The sequence below is a fragment of the Vigna angularis genome, chromosome 7 (assembly GCF_016808095.1).
Source record: "Vigna angularis cultivar LongXiaoDou No.4 chromosome 7, ASM1680809v1, whole genome shotgun sequence".
NCBI classification, from domain to species: domain Eukaryota; kingdom Viridiplantae; phylum Streptophyta; class Magnoliopsida; order Fabales; family Fabaceae; genus Vigna; species Vigna angularis.
In genome coordinates, this window is record NC_068976.1 from 10,767,436 (window position 1) to 10,787,043 (window position 19,608).

Below are 19,608 nucleotides of genomic sequence, written 5' to 3' on the forward strand. Positions count from 1 at the left end.
CAGGCTTTTCTAAAAATCATATAAACTTTCCTACTAAACGGTTCAAATAACTCCAATCAATTTTTTCGTAATAATTAAATCATTCTTAAAATTTTGAATTTTCTTTAAAAAATATCTTTGAGATTTAAAAAATTGAATTTTATTGGGCATGTTGAATATCCCTTTGTGAAAAAAAAAAATTGTTCATCTAATTGCTAATAGAAAGTATTAATAATTGAATGATATATCATCAATGAACTAAAGTTGTTTAATTTAAAAAAATAAAAAATAAAACCACCATTAAACTTTAATTGAGATCAAAATTGCACATTTATAAAATTATAGAATTATTGGAGTAAAAATTATTTAAGCTAGAAATTTCTCTCCCCAAGTTGATAAAAATAAGGATATTTCACTTCAGTGTATTTGTAAAAAAATCGCTAGACAGAAGCTCGATTATTTCACTTTCTATGCTCGTGTCTCTTCTCTCTCACAAGGTAATAATCACTTCTATAGCTTAGGTAAAGTAAGTTCCAGTGGTGCTTACTATCCCTGTAATATTAGGTTTCAACATTATTGTATCTGTTGTTTATGCATATGTGAATCGCGATCAGCGTGTTTCTTAGGTTGGTGTCTCTGACTAGCTAGGGTTTTAGGGTTGCATCTCAAATTCCACGCAATTACTGCGATGTTGCGCAGTTCATTCCAATCTAATTGATTTTACTGTTAATGGTTTCCTTTCCTTTCACACTTCTCGATCCTTACTTGAACAGGTTGGTTTGGTGGTACGAAGTGCGAATTGTTTGCTAGAATTTTTTTTTTTGGTAATGTGATCTTTGTGTTGCTCTCTTTCTCTCCGTTTTGGTTTAGTTTAGGGTTGAGTTGAGAATGCTAGTGGAATAGGAAGATTTTGGAAAAATATATTTAGAAAGCGTGGAAGTGCAGCAGTGTAGTTCTGTTGTATTATTAGGATTGGTGTTTCTTTGCTTAGTGATGGATTATTGCTTAATACAAGTGGATAGCTGGTGTTTGTCTAATGGTGTTTCGTTTCTTCAGATCAGTTGTTAAACAGATTAAGTTTTGATAACTGAGCGGAGGAGGATGGCAAAGAAGAAGAATTGTCTGGTATTTATGGATGTGTCCATAGATGGGGATCCGGTTGAAAGGATGGTTTTTGAGGTGCATTTTTTGTCTCTATAAATTGTCATTTTTAATGATGTATGTGCAGTAATTTTGCTGTATTTGATCTAAGTTCCTGGTTGTGCTTCCGTCAGCTTTTCTATGATGTTGCTCCGAAGACTGCTGAAAATTTCCGTGCATTATGCACAGGTAATAAATTTGACCTGCGTGAAAAAATCATTTAATGTTGATATTTGTTTATTGGGCCTTTTCAATATAAAGTTCCATGTATTGAATTGTGCTTGACAAATTGGAACATTATAAATAGTATTCCTTGTCTAATCAATGAATAACTGATTCCCCTACCCCATTTCTTTTCTGAAATATGTCATTGTATGTTCAGGAGAAAGAGGAGTCGGTCCAAACACTGGAAAGTCACTACACTACAAGGGTTCTTTCTTTCATCAAATCGTTAAAGGCTCCATTGCCCGGGTATGCTGTTTTTTTTTTTTTTTTTTGTGCATAGCGCTTACTCTAGTAGTTCTCTATGTCCTCATATTTTTGTGGTTAAAATTGGCTTAGTAGTGTTCCCTCTTTTAGCCAGTTACCGTTGTTTATTCTGTAGGATACAGGGCTGATGGTCACAGCTACCTTTCTTGTGATATAGTTTTAAGGTTGTACTTACTAAGTTATATCTCATTCACACTCATAACTCTAATAAGCCCCATGATGACCAAACACAAGTGTGTGAAATGTTATTAAGTGATTGTATGTACTAATGGTTGGTTTACTTTTTGCAGGGAGGTGATTTTGTAAACCGAAATGGTACGTATTATGTTGATACACACCACCTATAATGAATTATTTCACTAGTTTTTGAATATTTCTATTAATACAGTATATGTAGTTACTTTCTTTTTTACCATTTGATCACTCAGTTGTCCGAGTTACATGCCTTGTTCCTTTTTTATGTTTACTGTGACAATGGTATTTTCTTTTCTAGGTCAATTAGGTAACTAACAGAGCTCTTTTGCAAGTATATATTGGCTTGTAATGGGGTGGGGAGTATCAAAGGAATTTTATTGTCCATTTTTAGTTAGTTTTTTTATATTACCATGATGTGGCTTGTTGTAATTTAAAACTATAGCCATGCCATCATACGCTTTTTATCTATCGTGTAACTTCTTCAATTATTCTTTTCCATCTCTTAGTGTGCATTTGTTAAAATCAAGCTATGCTGGGGTTGTTACTTTTTTTCTGTTAACCAAATTGATCTTGAACCACTCTAAAGCAAAAGGGGTCTTTAATAATCATATTCAGCCTTGATTTCTACTTTATAGTTATGTGGCAGAAAAGCAGGCTTGTCTTTAAATCTATTAAACCTCATTGGCAGTCATCTATTATTCTTTGTATAGCATTCCAAATGCTGCACACGTTGTGTACTGCATCCTTCTACACTCCCACATCACATTGTCCTGTATGTTTTGCAGGGACTGGTGGAGAAAGCATTTATGGTTCCAAGTTCCCAGGTGAAAATGCTAAGCTGTGGTCTATAGCTCTCATAATCTACAGCATGAATTTGGAACTGTCATGTTTATGCATCTAAGTTGATGTGGTTTTAACAGATTGTACTTGTGATGTTTCAGATGAATCACCTAGGCTAAAGCACGATGCTCCAGGTCTTCTTTCCATGCCAGTTGCTGATCGTGACACTCTTGGTTCTCATTTTATCATCACTTTTAAAGCTGATCCACATCTTGATAGGTTTGCTTATGTGGCTCTTTTAATGGCATTTAGCACTTTGGTCCCATTTGGATAGTTTTATTTAGAGCTAATTTGAGCTTATCTACTGCAATAAGTGACTATGAAACATTTTAGTGCTGTTTGGATGAAATGATTATTAAAACAACTCTTGAAAACCCCATTTAAGCAGTGTTTGAATTATTTTTATTAGCTAAAACCTCATCAGCACTGGTTTTTGTAAAAGTTAACATCAGTTTACGTGGTCCCATTTGGTTTTTGTTGTATTGTGGAAATTTTACTTTTTCTTGAGTATTCTCTATACATATATTCATACGCCATCTGGCTTAATTTAAAATTTACTTGAGGAAATGGAGCATTGAACCTTATGTTGCAAGAATTTTTCAATTAGAAGTACATGATTTGTTGTATTGCTTTTATGAATGGGATCTTTGTCTCTCTAGTTATTGAGTGGGAGAAGGTGAATTGCCTTTGTTTTTTTTTTTTTTTTGAGTGGAACTAAATTACCAACTTGCTTATCTTGTTCAATTCTGAGTTTATTTTGCAGGAAACATGTAATCTTTGGAAAGCTTGTGCAAGGAGATAAAATATTGAAGAAAATTGAAGATGTGGGTGATGAAGAAGGACTTCCAAGCGTAACTGTTAAAATAATTAGTTGTGGTGAACATAATGAGGGTGAGAATTCCTTTGACCTTTAGGCAGAATACTAAGTTCTACCCTTTATGTGAACTAATATTATTTGAACTATTAAATTCTTAATAATCTGTTGAAAGTTTCAAGTACAACTATTAAAAATGCTGAAGCATAACATTATTTGTTCATTTGAATGTGATACATGCTGATTTATATTTGATCTGTTGATTTGAATCTTTACCTTTGTAGATGGAAAGAAGATAAATAAGTCAAAAAAGGGAAGACTTGGATCTTCTGAAACCCATAGTCCTGAACTGCATAGGGGAAAGCACAAAAAATCTTCAGGTGACAAAAGGAAAAGAAGAAAGTACTACTCATCAGAATCGAGTAGTTCCTCAGATTCAGACATGAGATCATCAGAAAGTGATAGTGATTCTGACTCGGATACATCTTCATCTTACACAAGTTCCTCCAGTGATGACAGGCGGAGAAAGAGAAAGAGGTCTAGGAAAGATAAACATAGACGTGGAAAAAGAAGAGACCAACACCGAGACAAGAGACGAAGGAAACAAGACAAAAGGTCAAAACGCAAATCAAGAAGGTATCAATTTTGATTTCGTATTTGGTTATGGTTTATGAATTCCACATTCTAATTATAGATGCTTGCTTGTGAAGAACTTACAATAGCTGTGTATATCTTGTGGTTTTATGTGTTGTGGTTTATTTATTCTATTAGCATATTGCATGTTGTTTGGTTATGAGTATCATAGCTGCTGTCTCATTGAATGATGCTGCATTTATTTTTCTTGACATAAACATTTATATGTATTGAAGGGGCTATAGATGTAATCTTTAGTGCAACACGATCAAAATGTTGGCTGACACTGAGATTGTCTTTGATGTTAGGGAATTGACCTGTCATACTGATTCAGATAGTGATAATAAGACTGGCAACAGCTCTGGTGGTGAAAGCCGTGGTGCTCAAGCAAAAGATCAGAAGCATGGTAATGTTTTAGTCATTCACTTTTTTAGTTTATTATGTACAAGAAATATAGTTTATCTCTTAAACCGTTTTCTTTTACTTTACCTTGTCTCTAAAGATGTAAAACCCTGAAATTTTAGCTAGAATTTTGTAAAATAGTGATTTGTTGTGGGCCTATACTGGCCTAGATTTTGGTTGTATTGTATATTGAATTGTTGCCTAGAGACAATCCAATTCAGGTACCTACATGGAGGGTCTTAGGATATTTATCCTATTTTATCATCATTATAGTGTGTCAAGGGTTACCCTATTTATCATGATTATATTATGTCTAGGATTACCCTATTTATCATGATTATATTGTGTCTAGGGTTACCCTATTTATCATGTATTTGTGTATCAATTTATTCTTATAAATAGAAGATTGTGAGAGGGATCAATCAAGCCCTCTAGAATTATTTTACAGTTTCAATCTTAAGTTGGTATCAGAGCCATGGTTAAAGCCTATCCTAGCGAGTTCTAAGTGGGCATTCTATTCTTCTCTTCCACCCGCAATGGGGCCGCTATCGGACCACCCAATTTCTACTATCACGCACGAGATGTCTATACCTCGGCGTGAAGGGGGTGTGTTGGAAGTCCCACATCGACTAGAGATAAGGCCAAATGATAATATATAATTGAGGTGCAAACCTCACCTTACAAGCCGGTTTTGTGGGGTTGAGTTAGGCTTGAAACCCACTACTAACATGGTATCAGAGCGGGTCGATCCCGCTCTGGTTTCTGTCTCGTAATATATATTTGTCCGGCGCCACAGTTCTTTGTCGCCCGCCGCTGCCGGCCACCGTCAACCGTCGGCCACCGTCGGCCGTCGCCGGCCACCGTCAACCGTCGGCCACCGTCGGCCGTCGCCGGCCACCGTCCGGCCACCGTCACCGCCGGCCACCGCCCGCCATTGCCGGCCACCGTCGTCCATCACTGTCAAAGTTTCCTTCGTCTAAACCCTTAGGGTTTTCTTGTTCTTCGTTAGTACTATTCGTCTTCTTCAGAAATGGCGTCTGGCAGTACTCTTTCCTTCTCTGGAAGTCCATCAATTACCTCCGAGAAGCTAAATGGAAAAAATTATCTATCATGGTCTGCTGCCGTTGAAATGTGGTTCCTTGGCCAAGGGCATTATGACCACCTTGAGCGAGATGGAAGCCATGTGCCTACTGAAAAAGCTGATCAGTGGAAACAAGTAGATTTCCAGTTGTGTGCCCTGTTATGGCAATCAGTGGAACCCAAACTTTTTGTATCTTTGAGGGCTTTCAAAACTTGTCACTCCTTTTGGAAGAAAGCCCAATCTGCTGTCGAAGAACTTAGGATGTTTTTGGAAGTAGATCCATTAGAGGATATAAAAAAGAAACTAGACAAATTCTACATGGTGTTGATCCTTCGTGCCCTACATCCCGATTTTGATCATCTCAGAGATCAACTTCTAACTAGTCATGAGGTCCCCTCTATGGAAACATTGACCACTCGCCTGCTGCGTGTCCCGGTATCTCAAACTCAAGAAGCGCATGAACTAGTGGAACCATCTGTCATGGTTGCCACACGAGGAAGAGGAGGACGTGGCACTAGAGGAGGAGGACGAGGAGGTCGGGGACGTACTCAATGCACATATTGTAAAAGGATGGGTCATACTCAAGAGAATTGCTACTCCTTACATGGTTTCCCTTCCAAAACCGCCAATATTTCGAAGACTGAAACTTCCACTTTGAAAACTGAAACCTCTACTTCTATGTTTTCTGAGGATGAATATCAAGAGTATTTAAGGTTAAAGTCTAACAGCTTGGCACAACCATCTCAATCTCCCAATACATCAACAGCCTGCGTTTCTCAATCTATGGAATGTCAAAATTCATGGGTAATTGACTCAGGTGCTTCTGATCACATTTCTGGTAATACCTCTTTGTTCTCATCTATTTCCTTTCGAGAAAAACCTCATTTCATAACCCTTGCAAATGGATCTAAAACTTCTTCCAAAGGAGTCGGTCATGTTTCTTTGTCTCCCTCCCTCAATCTCAACTCAGTCCTTTTTGTCCCTAATTGTCCTTTTAATTTAATTTCCTTAAGCCAGTTGACTAAAATGTTAAATTGTTCAATAACCTTTGATCATAAATCTTTTGTTATACAGGAGCGTGGTTCGGGGAGACAGATTGGAGAAGGATATGAAGCTGGCGGATTATACCATTTTGGATCTCGTCCAAGGGTGTCTTGTGTTGCTGCTCTTAATCCTAAAGTGCTACATGATCGACTTGGCCATCCTCATTTGTCCAAATTAAAAAAGATGTGTCCTGAACTTAGTGGTCTCCAAACCTTAGAATGTGAGTCATGTCAATTAGGAAAACATGTTAGATCTTCCTTTCCTAAAAGGTCTCAATCAATATGTAATTCTAGTTTTTCCATCATCCATTCTGATATATGGGGACCTAGTCGTATCTCCTCCTTTGGTTATAGATATTTTGTTACCTTTATTGATGAATATTCAAGATGTACTTGGGTTTATCTTATGAAAAATCGTTCTGAATTGTTAGCTATCTTTACATCCTTTTTGAATGAAATCAAGAATCAATTTGGTCAAGTAATCAAAATATTAAGAAGTGATAATGCCAAAGAGTATTTTTCATCCTCCTTTTCTGCCATCTTGAGTTCCCATGGTATCTTACATCAGTCTACTTGTCCTCATACACCACAGCAAAATGGTATAGCAGAACGAAAAAATAGACACTTGGTTGAAACTGCTCGTACCCTTTTGCTTGGTGCCCATATTCCTGTCCATCACTGGGGGGATGCCATCTTAACTGCATGTTATCTTATTAATAGGATGCCCTCCTCCTCTCTTGATAATAAAGTCCCTTTCTCCATTTTGTTTCCTAATGATCCTCTCTTTCATACATCTCCCCGAGTGTTTGGCTGTGTATGTTTTGTTCATGACATGTCTCCAGGTCTAGACAAACTCTCCGCTCGCGCTCTCAAATGTGTCTTCTTAGGCTATTCTCGACTTCAAAAAGGATATCGGTGTTACTCTCCTGAAACTAAGAAGTATTACATGTCTGCCAATGTCACATTCTTTGAACAGACTCCTTACTTCTCTCCATTTGTTCAGGATGTTTCTATCCTCCAGCAGGTCCTTCCTATTCCAATGGTCAAGAAACAGGCATGATTGATTGTAGACCGGTAGACAGTCCCATGGACCCAAACCAGAAATTAAGGACAGAAGAAGGTGAATTATTCTCCGATCCAGAGAGGTATAGGAGGCTGGTTGGCAAACTGATTTATCTCACTATTACAAGGCCAGATCTATCCTTTGCAGTTGGAGTGGTTAGTCAGTTCATGCAGGCTCCATGTATTGACCATTGGAATGCTCTCATTCGCATTCTAAGGTATGTAAAGAAGGCTCCCGGGCAAGGATTGTTATATGAAGATAAAGGAAGCATTCATGTCTCTGGGTATTGTGATGCAGATTGGGCAGGTTCACCTATTGATAGACGGTCTACAACAGGATATTGTGTTTTTCTGGGAGGAAACATTATTTCATGGAAAAGTAAGAAACAGAATGTAGTAGCTCGATCAACCGCGGAAGCCGAGTATAGGGCAATGGCATCACTAACATGTGAACTTATATGGGTGAAACAATTCCTTCAAGAGGTTAAATTTTGTGACATCCATACTATGAAGATGTATTGCGACAATCAAGCTGCTCTCCACATTGCATCAAATCCAGTGTTTCACGAGAGGACTAAACATATAGAAATTGATTGTCATTTTGTTCGTGAAAAGTTGTTGACCAAAGAAATATGTACTGAGTTTATTGGGTCAAACGATCAACTCGCAGATGTATTGACCAAGTCATTAAGGGGTCCTCGGATTGAGTTTATTTGTTCCAAGCTTGGTACATACAATTTGTATGCTCCAGCTTGAGGGGGAGTGTTAGGATATTTATCCTATTTTATCATCATTATAGTGTGTCAAGGGTTACCCTATTTATCATGATTATATTATGTCTAGGATTACCCTATTTATCATGATTATATTGTGTCTAGGGTTACCCTATTTATCATGTATTTGTGTATCAATTTATTCTTATAAATAGAAGATTGTGAGAGGGATCAATCAAGCCCTCTAGAATTATTTTACAGTTTCAATCTTAAGTGAGGGGATGGGCGACTGCTTTGATTTGCCTGCATTGTATTATTTTACCTTGTTGATACTGTAATTGTGAATACTTTTGTATTTTACTTTTCTTTAATTGATCCGTATTTAAGCTTTTGGAAAGAAATATGATGTTTTCTTTGAATTGGCAATGTAAAGCAAACATGATTTTATACAATTTGTCTTCTCGGTCACATATATCACTTAAATGCGTCATCTACAAACTTGTAGCTTGTATAGAAGGACAACGTTATTGTGTAGATTTTAATTTTTAGTTTTCATGTTTTAGTGTGACATCATGTCTTTATTCTTCTTTTTAATTTTGTTGCAGCTGAAGGTCAGTCTTCCTTGGTTGTGGAGAAAGAATTACCTGCTGTGCTCCTCACAAAAGGGGAGAAACTGAACATGCTGGAGGAGGAAAAATTCCCAAAGGAAAATGGACAGCGGCGTAGCAATGGCAATGGAGCCAACTATAGATCTGACAGAAGTGAAGGGAGGCAGCCTGATGTGATGGATGATCAACCAGGCAAATCTAGGTCTACTTTCCACTCTTGTCGCACAGTTATTTCTTATGCTTACCATTTCTTCAAGATGTGGTATTTTATTAAAAGTTGATAAGCAGGAGTCAAAGCATGAGTATTAGTCCAAAGCGTGAGAGCAGAAGTCCTAGCATTAGTCAAAAAAGGAGGTTGAGCAGAAGTCCAAGTGGTAGTAGAAGCCCTCAAGCTCCATTACGGAGGAGTTTGAGCGGGAGTCCAAACAGAAGAAGCATCAGCAAAAGCCCAGTGAGAGGTAGAAAGGGGAAAAGTGTCAGTAAAAGCCCTGTGCGATCTCGTGGATGTAGAAGTGTCAGTACAAGCCCTGTTAGATCCCTTTCCCGGAGCCACCAGAGGACTTCATCCAGAGCACCATCACGAAGATCAATCAGCAGAAGTCCTGTGATTAATCATAATCATAGAAGTGTCAGTAGAAGTCCTATTAGATATCGTGATCATAGAAGTGTTAGTGTAAGCCCTGCAAGATCCCTTTCCCGGAGCCGCAAGAGTTCACCCAGAGCACGATCACAAAGATCAATCAGCAGAAGCCCTGTGAGAACACACAATCATAGAAGTGTCAATAGAAGCCCTGTGAGATCTAGTGGTCGGAGAAGTGTCAGTGCAAGCCCTGTGAGACCCCTTTCTCGGAGCCGGAGGAGGAGTTCACCCAGAGCGCCATCTCGAAGATCAATCAGTAGAAGTCCATTGAAAACTGATATTCGTAGAAATGTTAGTAGAAGCCCTGTGAGATCTCATGGTCATAGAAGTGCGAGCACAAGCCCTGTAAGATCGCCTTCTCGGGGCCGCAGGAGGAATTCACCCAGAGCACAATCACGAAGATCAATCAGCAGAAGCCCTGTAAGAGTGTCCAGAAAGACCATCAGCAGGAGTCCAGTTAGATCATCGGCCAGAAGCATGAGCAGAAGCTTGAGCAGAAGTTCTGGCAGAGTCCCTGTAAGAAGCATTAGCCGAAGTCCAGCTAGAGTGCCAAGCAGAGGCAATCGCCACAGTTATTCTAGGAGTCCACGTGGTAGAAGCTTGTCTAGAAGTGTGTCACCTGATGTTTCCCCAAAACGTATTAGAAGGGGAAGAGGTTTCAGTGAACAGTACTCCTATGCTAGAAGGTATAGAACTCCCTCTCGATCTCCTGTGAGGTCGTACCGCTATAATGGAAGAAGTTACCGTGACAGGTAAATCGGTAAAGTTGTTTAGAATTTCTAGTTAGTCATGGTGCTAAGGTGGCATGTTGAGAGTTAAATAACCTTTTTATACTTTCTGCTCAGATATTCAGGTTACAGGAGGTACTCTCCTAGGCGTAATAGGAGCCCACTTCCACGTAGAAGAACTCCACCAAGGTTTTCCTTTTGTTTATTTATTTATTCCAACTTCCTATGACATTTACGTTACTTGAATTTCTTAATAAATCTTGTAGAGGCATGATTACTTTCCCATCGATCTATTTGGCAAGACATTTGGTTTTCTGAGGCCAAGTCTTATTTTTTCCCTATCATTTATGAATTTGATAGCACCGTGCATATACGTAGAGTTCACATGATTGTGAAAATCTGAATATAGGTTCCGGAGGAGGAGCAGGACACCATCTGTATCACGCAGCAGCCCCCGATATCGAGGACGACGATATAGCCGAAGCCGTAGCCCTGTTCGAAGCCGTAGCCCTGCTCGCAGTCGTTCACCTGTCGGTACATATCGACCTCGTGTTGAGAAGAGCAGGTCTTTGTCCAGGAGTAGAAGTCCTTCACGATCCAGGGCTTCTATGGAATCACCATCTCCACTGAAGGCGAGCAGGAACAGTAGGTCAAGGTCCCCCTCTGAAAGCCCAAATGCAAAGAAAGGCCTTGTATCCTACGGAGATGGTTCTCCCTATTCAAACTAAGGTGAAATACTATGTCTGGCGTGTCTAGTGAGATCGTCTCCAACATCTCTTATTTTCCTCTATAAGCCATTTTTTGGATATTTTTCCTCTGTTGAATTGAAATGGCTTGCAAACAGTAATAGTGTTAGAATATTTAGAGACTAGAATGCAGTTGTGTTGTTTCGGTGTAGTGACCGAGATGAGTCGGACGTGTTACCTATGAAGTTATTTCGTAGTTATTAAATGCATATCTGAGTAGAATTATGAAGTTTTGGCCTCCAAACATGCTCTTGGCTAGTATTTTTATATATTGGACATTTTAAGTACTTTGTTATCTATTATCTTTTTCAATGGAACATGTTATGTTTAGATTACTGTGATGTAAATTGCATAGAGTAAAAAATTACCTAAAGGCTTTCTCTCTAAAGAAACATCTACTCTAACCATGACTATTTTCAATACAAGAATTTTGTAAGATCTTTTCACAAGACTTTCTCATCCTATCATATTTTAGTTTAAATAGTTTTCATAATGGTACATGGTTTTTAATAATATTCTTTTGTAAGTTTATTAATAGTGAGTTTTATACTTTTGTAATGTTTTTTGGCACTTCACTTTTTCACTAACTTAAAAAAATTAATTTGATTATAAATATTAATTCAATGTGATTATAATTGTATGGAAAATTAATATTATAAATAGAAACATAGTATTATTATTATTTTTTTTATGTAATATTATATTATACACAACAAATAACATTTTTACATGAATAAAAAATATATATTTGTATGGATCATGTTCTTTGAGTATTTTTACAATGTTTGGCCTGAATAATTAATTTCCTTATGTTTATGAATAGTTTTCCACCAAGTGAAATAAACTTTCAATTCTGAATTGGACCTTTCATCAAACTGTTCCAAAAAGTTTACTCTATTTAATTAATTGAATCTAATTTTATAAAATTGAATATCTCATTTTAAAGCACTATATACAATTTATAATGATTTTTCTATTAATTCAGTTAGCCCCTGTTCAGAATTTGAAAGTTTCAGATTCAACTCTCTTGAAAAGAAATTTATTTAAAATAAAAAATGGTGTCCAAAAATTATAAAGATTATATGGCTGAAAATTTTATTGAGTTTAGTTTTAGAATATGCAGATAGTTTTCAGAAAAGACACTAATAGGTAATACATAAATTTCGTGGAATGTAAGATATTCAGTTTGAATTTCCAGAACTATAGTGCTGATTAGTTTTCTTATTGAAAATGAAATACAAAAGTCATAGCAACGTAAGTTTTATATTATGAAAAGGCAATTGAATGAAATATATCATGTTAAAAATATTATTAAAATAACCTATGAGCTTAAATTATCGAAAATGAAAATTTAAAATTATAATATATTAACCTACCTCGTCTATAAAAATAATAATAAATAAACGAATAAAACTCACTTTATTATACGATTTTAATGATTATAATTTATAAATTAAACTCATAATACTCTTATGATTATTTAAAATCACTGGCAATTGAAGGGTAAATTTTAAAGGATATTCTACCAATGTGACAAAAAGGGAAATGCTTACATATTAACAATCTTTTGAACAATTTTTTATCAGTTAAAAATACTTGTATATTTTGACCTTATAGTTTTCGTGAATTTTTAATAATAATAAAACGTGCGTTAGAAATATATCAGATAATGCATGATTAGCATTCGTCATATTAAACATATTTATTAGTATAAATAAAACATAAATGTTTTTAATTATTTATAAAAATAAAATTTTGTGGAAAAATTTTGGTTTTGGTGGGTGATAATACACCTTGATCGTGCATGACTTGATAGAGAGTTGCGTTAAAAGTAAGAAACCACACAATCAATGAATGGATCTATCACATGCAACTTAATTCAACACTAATTAAGCAATTAAATCATGAAAACATTACATATTGCAATTACACTTATGAAAAAACACTCCATAATTGTGTTATAAAAATGTATACCTTTTCACGACTTTCATTACATATTTGTTACATTTCACAAAACTTAACATTCGATTAACTACTTATTTTACTACTAGGCTTTTATTCTTTTGTAAATTTGAATCTTTCAAGTTCTTGAAATTTTTGGCTGAATTCAAACTGTAAATTATATGAACCTTGAATTTGTTGAATATATAAAATTATTTTAAAAAATATTCTTAGAGATTTTAATTAAATAAAAGAGTAATTTAGTCACCAAAATTGGCTAGAATATAACATCATTTTTAAAGGCTTTAATAACTTTAATTATTTGGTTAGAATAAAGCATCATGGTTTCAAGAATTTAAATTGTTAGATGTTTAAAAAGAACTGAAATTGTAAAAAATAAATATAAAACTCTTTTTTGAGATTTTATCAAAGTAAATCATAAAGATAAATATTAATATGGTGAGTTATTGTGAGGATTACACTACACAAAAACTCTATTCTCATGCACATAATTCAACTTCTTTTCAATTTAATGTAAGAAAGAATCTACAAATTTACTTAAAGTATAATTTCTCACTAGAATAAATATAATTTTTCTTAGTAATACTACAAAAAAGAAAAACATTACCGAAGGCCATAATCCCTCGAAAATAGCCAAAAGCCGTCGGTAATGACCTATTATTGACGGCCAGATAACTGTCGATAAATTCCTTGTCGCTAACAGTTACCAACGGCCTTTCGTCCTTCGGTAATTACCGAAGGCTTTCGTCCTTCGATCAATTCCTTAAGTATTTAATGAGTAAGTTTGTTGTCGCAACAAAGACAACTAATAAGTTTAGTTTCATTCTTATCTACAAGTTTCTTGAGGAATGATGTTACAAGTAATCAAATAATAGATTTTGCGTATAAGGAAACACAACAAATGCAACTTTAGGACTTGACTAATTTAGTTGTTTAAAACATTTTGAACAAATTCTCATAATAACTTTTATTCCCAAACTAGTACATATAATTGGTTTGTCTAATAATTCAAACTATGTTTAGTTCTCAATCAATTAATTGAGTTTCATTAATTAGACTAATGTTACAAAGTACAAAATGAGTATTATTATGATTTCTTCTTCTTCTTCTTCTTTCTTTTTCTTCTTCTTTGTGCAATACAAGATCAAAATAAAATAGTGTTTATCGTCCGACACATTGTTGTTTTATCATACGTTAAATAAGACTACATAATGTCACATCGTTTATTAGACAAAACTTCTTCTTTGTGCAATATAAATGTAGCCTAAAACTATATGTTTATCGTCTCTCACATCATTATTTTATCATACGTAAAACAATACTACATAATGTCACATTGTCTAACAGACAAAACATTTATGTCTTACAAAATCAATTGTTGAACTAAACTATTATCTTAGAAACCATGACCATATTTGTACTTAATCATTTTTAGCACTTAATCAAAATAATAAAGCATTGGACTTTTGGTCTAACATAATTGAATGAGAATAACTAATATCCAATCATTTTAAAAAAAGAATAAAAAAAGTAATTTAAAAACTTAAAAAAGAGTTTATTTGTTAACATAGCATAACTTCTATTACTGTGAAAATTAATATTATCATACTATATATCATTTTTAATTTAATAACAAAGATAGAGGCATTTTTTACAATAAAATAGTGTTTATCTTCTTGCACTATATATCATTTGTCTAGAACTTTTCTGGTTGTTTTGTATCTTGGAACTTTAGGTATGCATTTCATTCTCCCTTCACATACACATTATGCATATCATGAGCGAAACTCTATATCCGAGTCTAATGCAACTTAGAATTATAGGGATTTTGTAGCATGTCACTTGGGATATACTTCCTGTTTAGCTCTTGTAAGCCCAACTAGAGTTTACTGTCTTCATTCATGCTTTTTCACTGAGTTAATTACTCAACTATTGTGGAATCATAGTGAAAAGAGTCATAGTTCGAGTGATTTGATCTTTAAGTTTAGGAAACCACCTTTATGAGTGTGTATGTACTTTAGCTAGAACTTTAAGCATCGATGATCCTAGGTTAAAGCACAACTGTAAGAGTATTTGCATCCTTTGCTTTTTACATATTCATACAAATGATGTCTGTAAATTTCCTTTTTAGCTGCAAATATTTTTTTTTAATTTTATGTTAAATTATTTTAAGGAAAGCCCTTAGAATATAAATTTAGATAAAAATAATAATTTTAAAATATTGATACAAATGAATTTAGTTTTTTAATAAACAAATCTTAATGAGTTGTATTGCATTATAAACTAAAAAAATATCCTTTTAAAAATTTTAATTTCTTAAGTGTAAATAAAAAATATTAAGATATAAAATCAAATTATAAATCATTCTTGAATGATTAATATTTCTTTTTTATCATTTTTTTAATATTTAAGTAAAATTACTAATAATTAGTAACAAACAAGTTATAAACTTACTATTATGATATTTGTAGTAACTTATCAACAAATAAATAACTAATATTCATATAAATTATTTACAAATATTTACTACAAATTTTATCTTCGAATATTTATAGGTATGAATTTTTTTGTCATAACCAATAATATGTTATAGATTATGTAAAGGTGTGAGGAGAAAAAGTAGGGTGCTAAAAGATGAATTATACTATCACAAGGCCCATCCTTTCCCTAAATATCTTTTACGAAAAAGAGCATAAAGGACTTTGGTGGAAAAAGACTTGAAATGGAATATCTGAAAGAGAAATTTAGACATTGGGAATATATTCTCCATATCCAAAACACCATAAGTGAAAAAATATATAAACAAAATTATAGTTTATTTTAGTAGGAAAAACTAAAACTGAAATTAAAAGAAAGCTCTGTAGATTCAAAGGAATAATTAAAATATGTTCTAGAAGACGCTCATAACTAACAACCACATCAAATAAGGCTTTATTTTATTTTTATCTTTAACAGGATTTCAAATAAAAATACTTTCCAAACAAACAAACAAGACTACTCAATCTAATATGATCTGAATATTTTTGTCTTAAATTTGTAATTTTATTTTATATTAAAAAAAGCAACAGACTATTGCTTGCTACTATTTTATAAGATTAAAATTTGAATTTTGTAATAATTTTATGATGAGATAAACAAGTAAAGTAAAAAGGTCTTAAAAATGACCATCAATCATAAAATTAAATAATTATATATATATATATATATAACTATAGAATAAAACACTAAAGAATATAAGAAAAAAGTCGTTGAAATAAAAATTGTAACATTCCAAAATACAGTGTAAAAACTATATAATAGAATAATCACATCGATTAATATTACATATCAGTCTTACAAAATAAAGAACGTACGCTTGTGGCCGAACGGCCTTACAGAGAAACAAGAAAACTAAAACCAAACAACATAAGCAAACCCGACCGAACGATTTACAAAAGACTATATCAAACGGTCCTACAAAATAAGAGGGAAAAGATGATCGAACGATCATCTTAAAAATAAGCTAATAATACTGACTAAACGGTTCTACTGTTCGGTCTTAATTTCTACTTCAACTAAATTTTCTTCTTCTAACAGCTCGTCTCCTTCTGCTCACATCCACATGGATGATCATTGCAACGGAAAGACAACCGAACGTATAAAACAGACAAGACAAGAAACATAGGGTAAGCTTATGTAATTCAATTCATGTATAAACATATATTTCACACAATCAACCAAACAAGATAATTCATCACTCGTTCATGCAAAGCCTAATACTAGATTGACTGTCCGGACTGTATGAATTCTGTGTAGCTACGACGTTCATGCACCCGGGTGATGTAGTAACTGGGATACCCTCAACAGCTACCACCTGAGGTTAGTCCTATTTGTCCAAATTAACCATAAGGACTAGGACCTCCTGCTGTTCCCACACATGACTTACCCTCCTCTACGTGAGGACGAGTAATCACGGAGCATCAGGATGAACCGCCAGCTTAGCATGCCCACATTCATACTTTACAAATTCCAATATACATTCATGAGCTATTCCTCCCCGGAACGCTCGTCTATAATCCAAAACATTTCATCCATATCATATTCTATTCATCTTTCATTATTAATAATCTCAATTAAACCCTTCGTACAAAGATCACTAAGGATACCAAATACCGAACGTTAAACATCAACCCTGAACCAGACTGAATGCTTGGAGTGAGACCAAAGGTCTCCAGTTCCAAACGGATCAAAACCGAGAGATGTAATCATTGGTTTTAAGAAAGGGAGTGATTAACATAATAGTTCTCAAGAACGATTAGGAATCAAACGTTTATTTACTAGGTGAGCCAATTGAATGAACTAACTCCCGAATTAGACCGAACGCTAATAGGCCTAGGCCGAATACTAAGACTCTAGGATGAAACCAATTTAAGACAGACACTGTGAAAACCTCAAATACGGGTAAAGAATTGAATCAGGTGAATAAACCGAACATCAATAAATATACTTAGCTTTTGAATGAGTTAAACATCAAGAACAATCAGAATGTCAGTCGAAGACCGAGCACCGAAAAGGGCGAACCCTATTGAGTTTGAACGAACGTTCTTATATATATATATATATATATATATATATATATATATATTTCAGAAAGGAGAATGAGTACCTGGTGTAAGACCGAGCACTTACTCAGCACAAGCGTTTGGTGGAAGACCGAACACTACTCAGTATGAGCGCTTGGTGTAAGACCAAGCACTACTAAACTTATAAGAGAAAGGCTTGATAAATATAATAAGATACCATTTTGAGTAGTGTTTAAGAACAAACGAAAATATACAAATACATATAGATATACTTAAGTTAATAACCGAATACCAAGGAACAACTACGCTTGGCTGAACGCTCATGCAGAGTATTACAAAACAAAGACGCTCGTCCTCAACTAGGATTCTTCCCAAATGAAAGAATCCAATTCCAACCAAGTTCACTAGAAAAACCGAACGGTCAAGGACCGTTCAGAGACGAATGTACACTTTCATAGGGAAATTTTATACTAGAATTCTTTATATCAATTCATCTCTCAACATCTATTTTCATAAACTCAAACATCCACATCATAGTAAATAATCATACTTCATATACATTCAACCACTCAACAAACATGCATTCATTAGCAACGAACGTAGAAACGAACATACAATTAAATTATATAAGCTTCCCTTACCTCTAAGCGTGATCGAACATTCAACAATGCATCTCTAAGCGTGACCGAACGTTCAACAATGCATCTCTAAGCGTGACCGAACGTTCAACAATGCAGAAATATATCTCCTCACTACTGAAATCTGAGAGTTTGACTATCACCCCTTACAAACTAAACCAAACAGGAAAAATAGAAATACTCAGAACAAAGTGACCTATTCATGCAACGAAGAATCTGGGTTCGCATGTGTAAGAAGAACGAACGTTCTAAAGAGAAAGTGACTTACCAGTTTCAGAACCAAAAACTAATCGGTTCAATTGGAAGCTCTTGACGTCGGGAGTGCTCCAACGGTGCCTAAGTAGTGATCAGAGAAGAGAAAATGAGTGTTTTGTAGAGAGAAGGAAAAGCTTTTAGAGAGAAGGAGGAGAAAAATGAAGTTTTAGAGTTTGGAAGAGAGGTTGCATGTAGAGAGTGGCGTGAGTTTTGAAAAACTAAGCTTTGCTACCACCGTCAAGGACGAACGACCACTTCGCTGCCCACACCTATCTTCCACTTTCTGATTTCCTTTGCTTGACACCTGACGTCCGCTCAGAGTGATTTTGGGTGCGTTTTTAATGAGGTATGACAAAAATAAGTTTAAATTAAGTTTTAAGTCATGATAAATTCTAATATGTTTAATTGTGTCTTTAATAAAATTTTGTGATTTATTAAGCATTATAAAATTTTATATGTTTTAATTGAGTTCTACTTTAATTTTTGTGTTCACATATTATTATATTATTTTATAATTTTATAATTTAAGTTTAAATACATTTTTTATATTTGCTTTCAAAATCTCTTTGGACAATATTGTTGTAAACTTTTTATTCAAATCTTAGATTTATTTACTGTCAGACCTCGAAAAACGTGCGTCCACGTGGCGTCCACGTGGCAGCAGGGGGACACGCCACATCAGCAGTGCACATGGCCGACAAACAGTGCCCGACACCACTGCCGAACGCCAGCTGTCGCACGCCCAACTGAATCAGAGCACAGTGGGAACGTGCGTCGACGGTGGTGGAAGACGCGTGGCAACAGTGCAGTGGTCGACCGTCCGGCGTGGGTTGTCAGAGGCGTGGTGGAGTGCGCTGGCGAGTGCGGACGTGCGCTGGCGAGTGCGGACGTGCGCTGGCAAGTGGGAACTCTGAACTTATTCCCCACTTCCCCTGCACGCACCTCTCTTCTGCATTTCTGAGAAACCTAAGTTCTCTCCTCCTTCTCTCTACACTCTCTGCACCCTTCCCTCTCTAAGGAACCACCACAGCACCTCCTCCGATCAGTATCTCCGGCGCAGCTGAAGGACGCTCGACGT

General features: G+C 35.1%; 1 protein-coding gene across 5 annotated transcripts; it reads left to right on the top strand.

Moving 5' to 3' along the window:
- The first annotated feature begins 389 nt into the window (after window positions 1-389).
- Window positions 390-11,449, top strand: LOC108319290 (peptidyl-prolyl cis-trans isomerase CYP95). Of its 5 annotated transcripts, none has more exons than XM_017550364.2 (14): window positions 390-476; window positions 1,036-1,158; window positions 1,254-1,308; window positions 1,502-1,590; window positions 1,899-1,923; window positions 2,589-2,627; window positions 2,745-2,862; window positions 3,407-3,534; window positions 3,742-4,093; window positions 4,399-4,496; window positions 8,997-9,201; window positions 9,288-10,391; window positions 10,485-10,556; window positions 10,777-11,449. In XM_017550364.2, exons 2-14 carry the CDS (start codon window positions 1,081-1,083, stop codon window positions 11,093-11,095), a joined length of 2,682 nt encoding a protein of 893 aa, XP_017405853.1. In that variant the 5' UTR covers window positions 390-476; window positions 1,036-1,080; the 3' UTR covers window positions 11,096-11,449. The 5 variants fall into 5 exon arrangements, with proteins under 5 accessions (XP_017405853.1, XP_017405857.1, XP_017405855.1 ...); XM_017550368.2 differs by having other exon boundaries at window positions 453-476; window positions 1,041-1,158; XM_017550366.2 differs by lacking the exon at window positions 390-476 and adding an exon at window positions 482-605.
- The last annotated feature ends 8,159 nt before the right edge of the window (window positions 11,450-19,608 follow it).

Excerpts from the sequence above, each read along its gene's own strand:
- LOC108319290 (XM_017550364.2), top strand. The coding sequence starts at position 1,081 with ATGGCAAAGAAGAAGAATTGTCTGGTATTTATGGATGTGTCCATAGAT. Across the intron at positions 1,591-1,898 it reads TTAAAGGCTCCATTGCCCGG|GGAGGTGATTTTGTAAACCG; the intron begins GTATGCTGTTTT and ends TACTTTTTGCAG. Across the intron at positions 2,863-3,406 it reads GCTGATCCACATCTTGATAG|GAAACATGTAATCTTTGGAA; the intron begins GTTTGCTTATGT and ends TTTATTTTGCAG.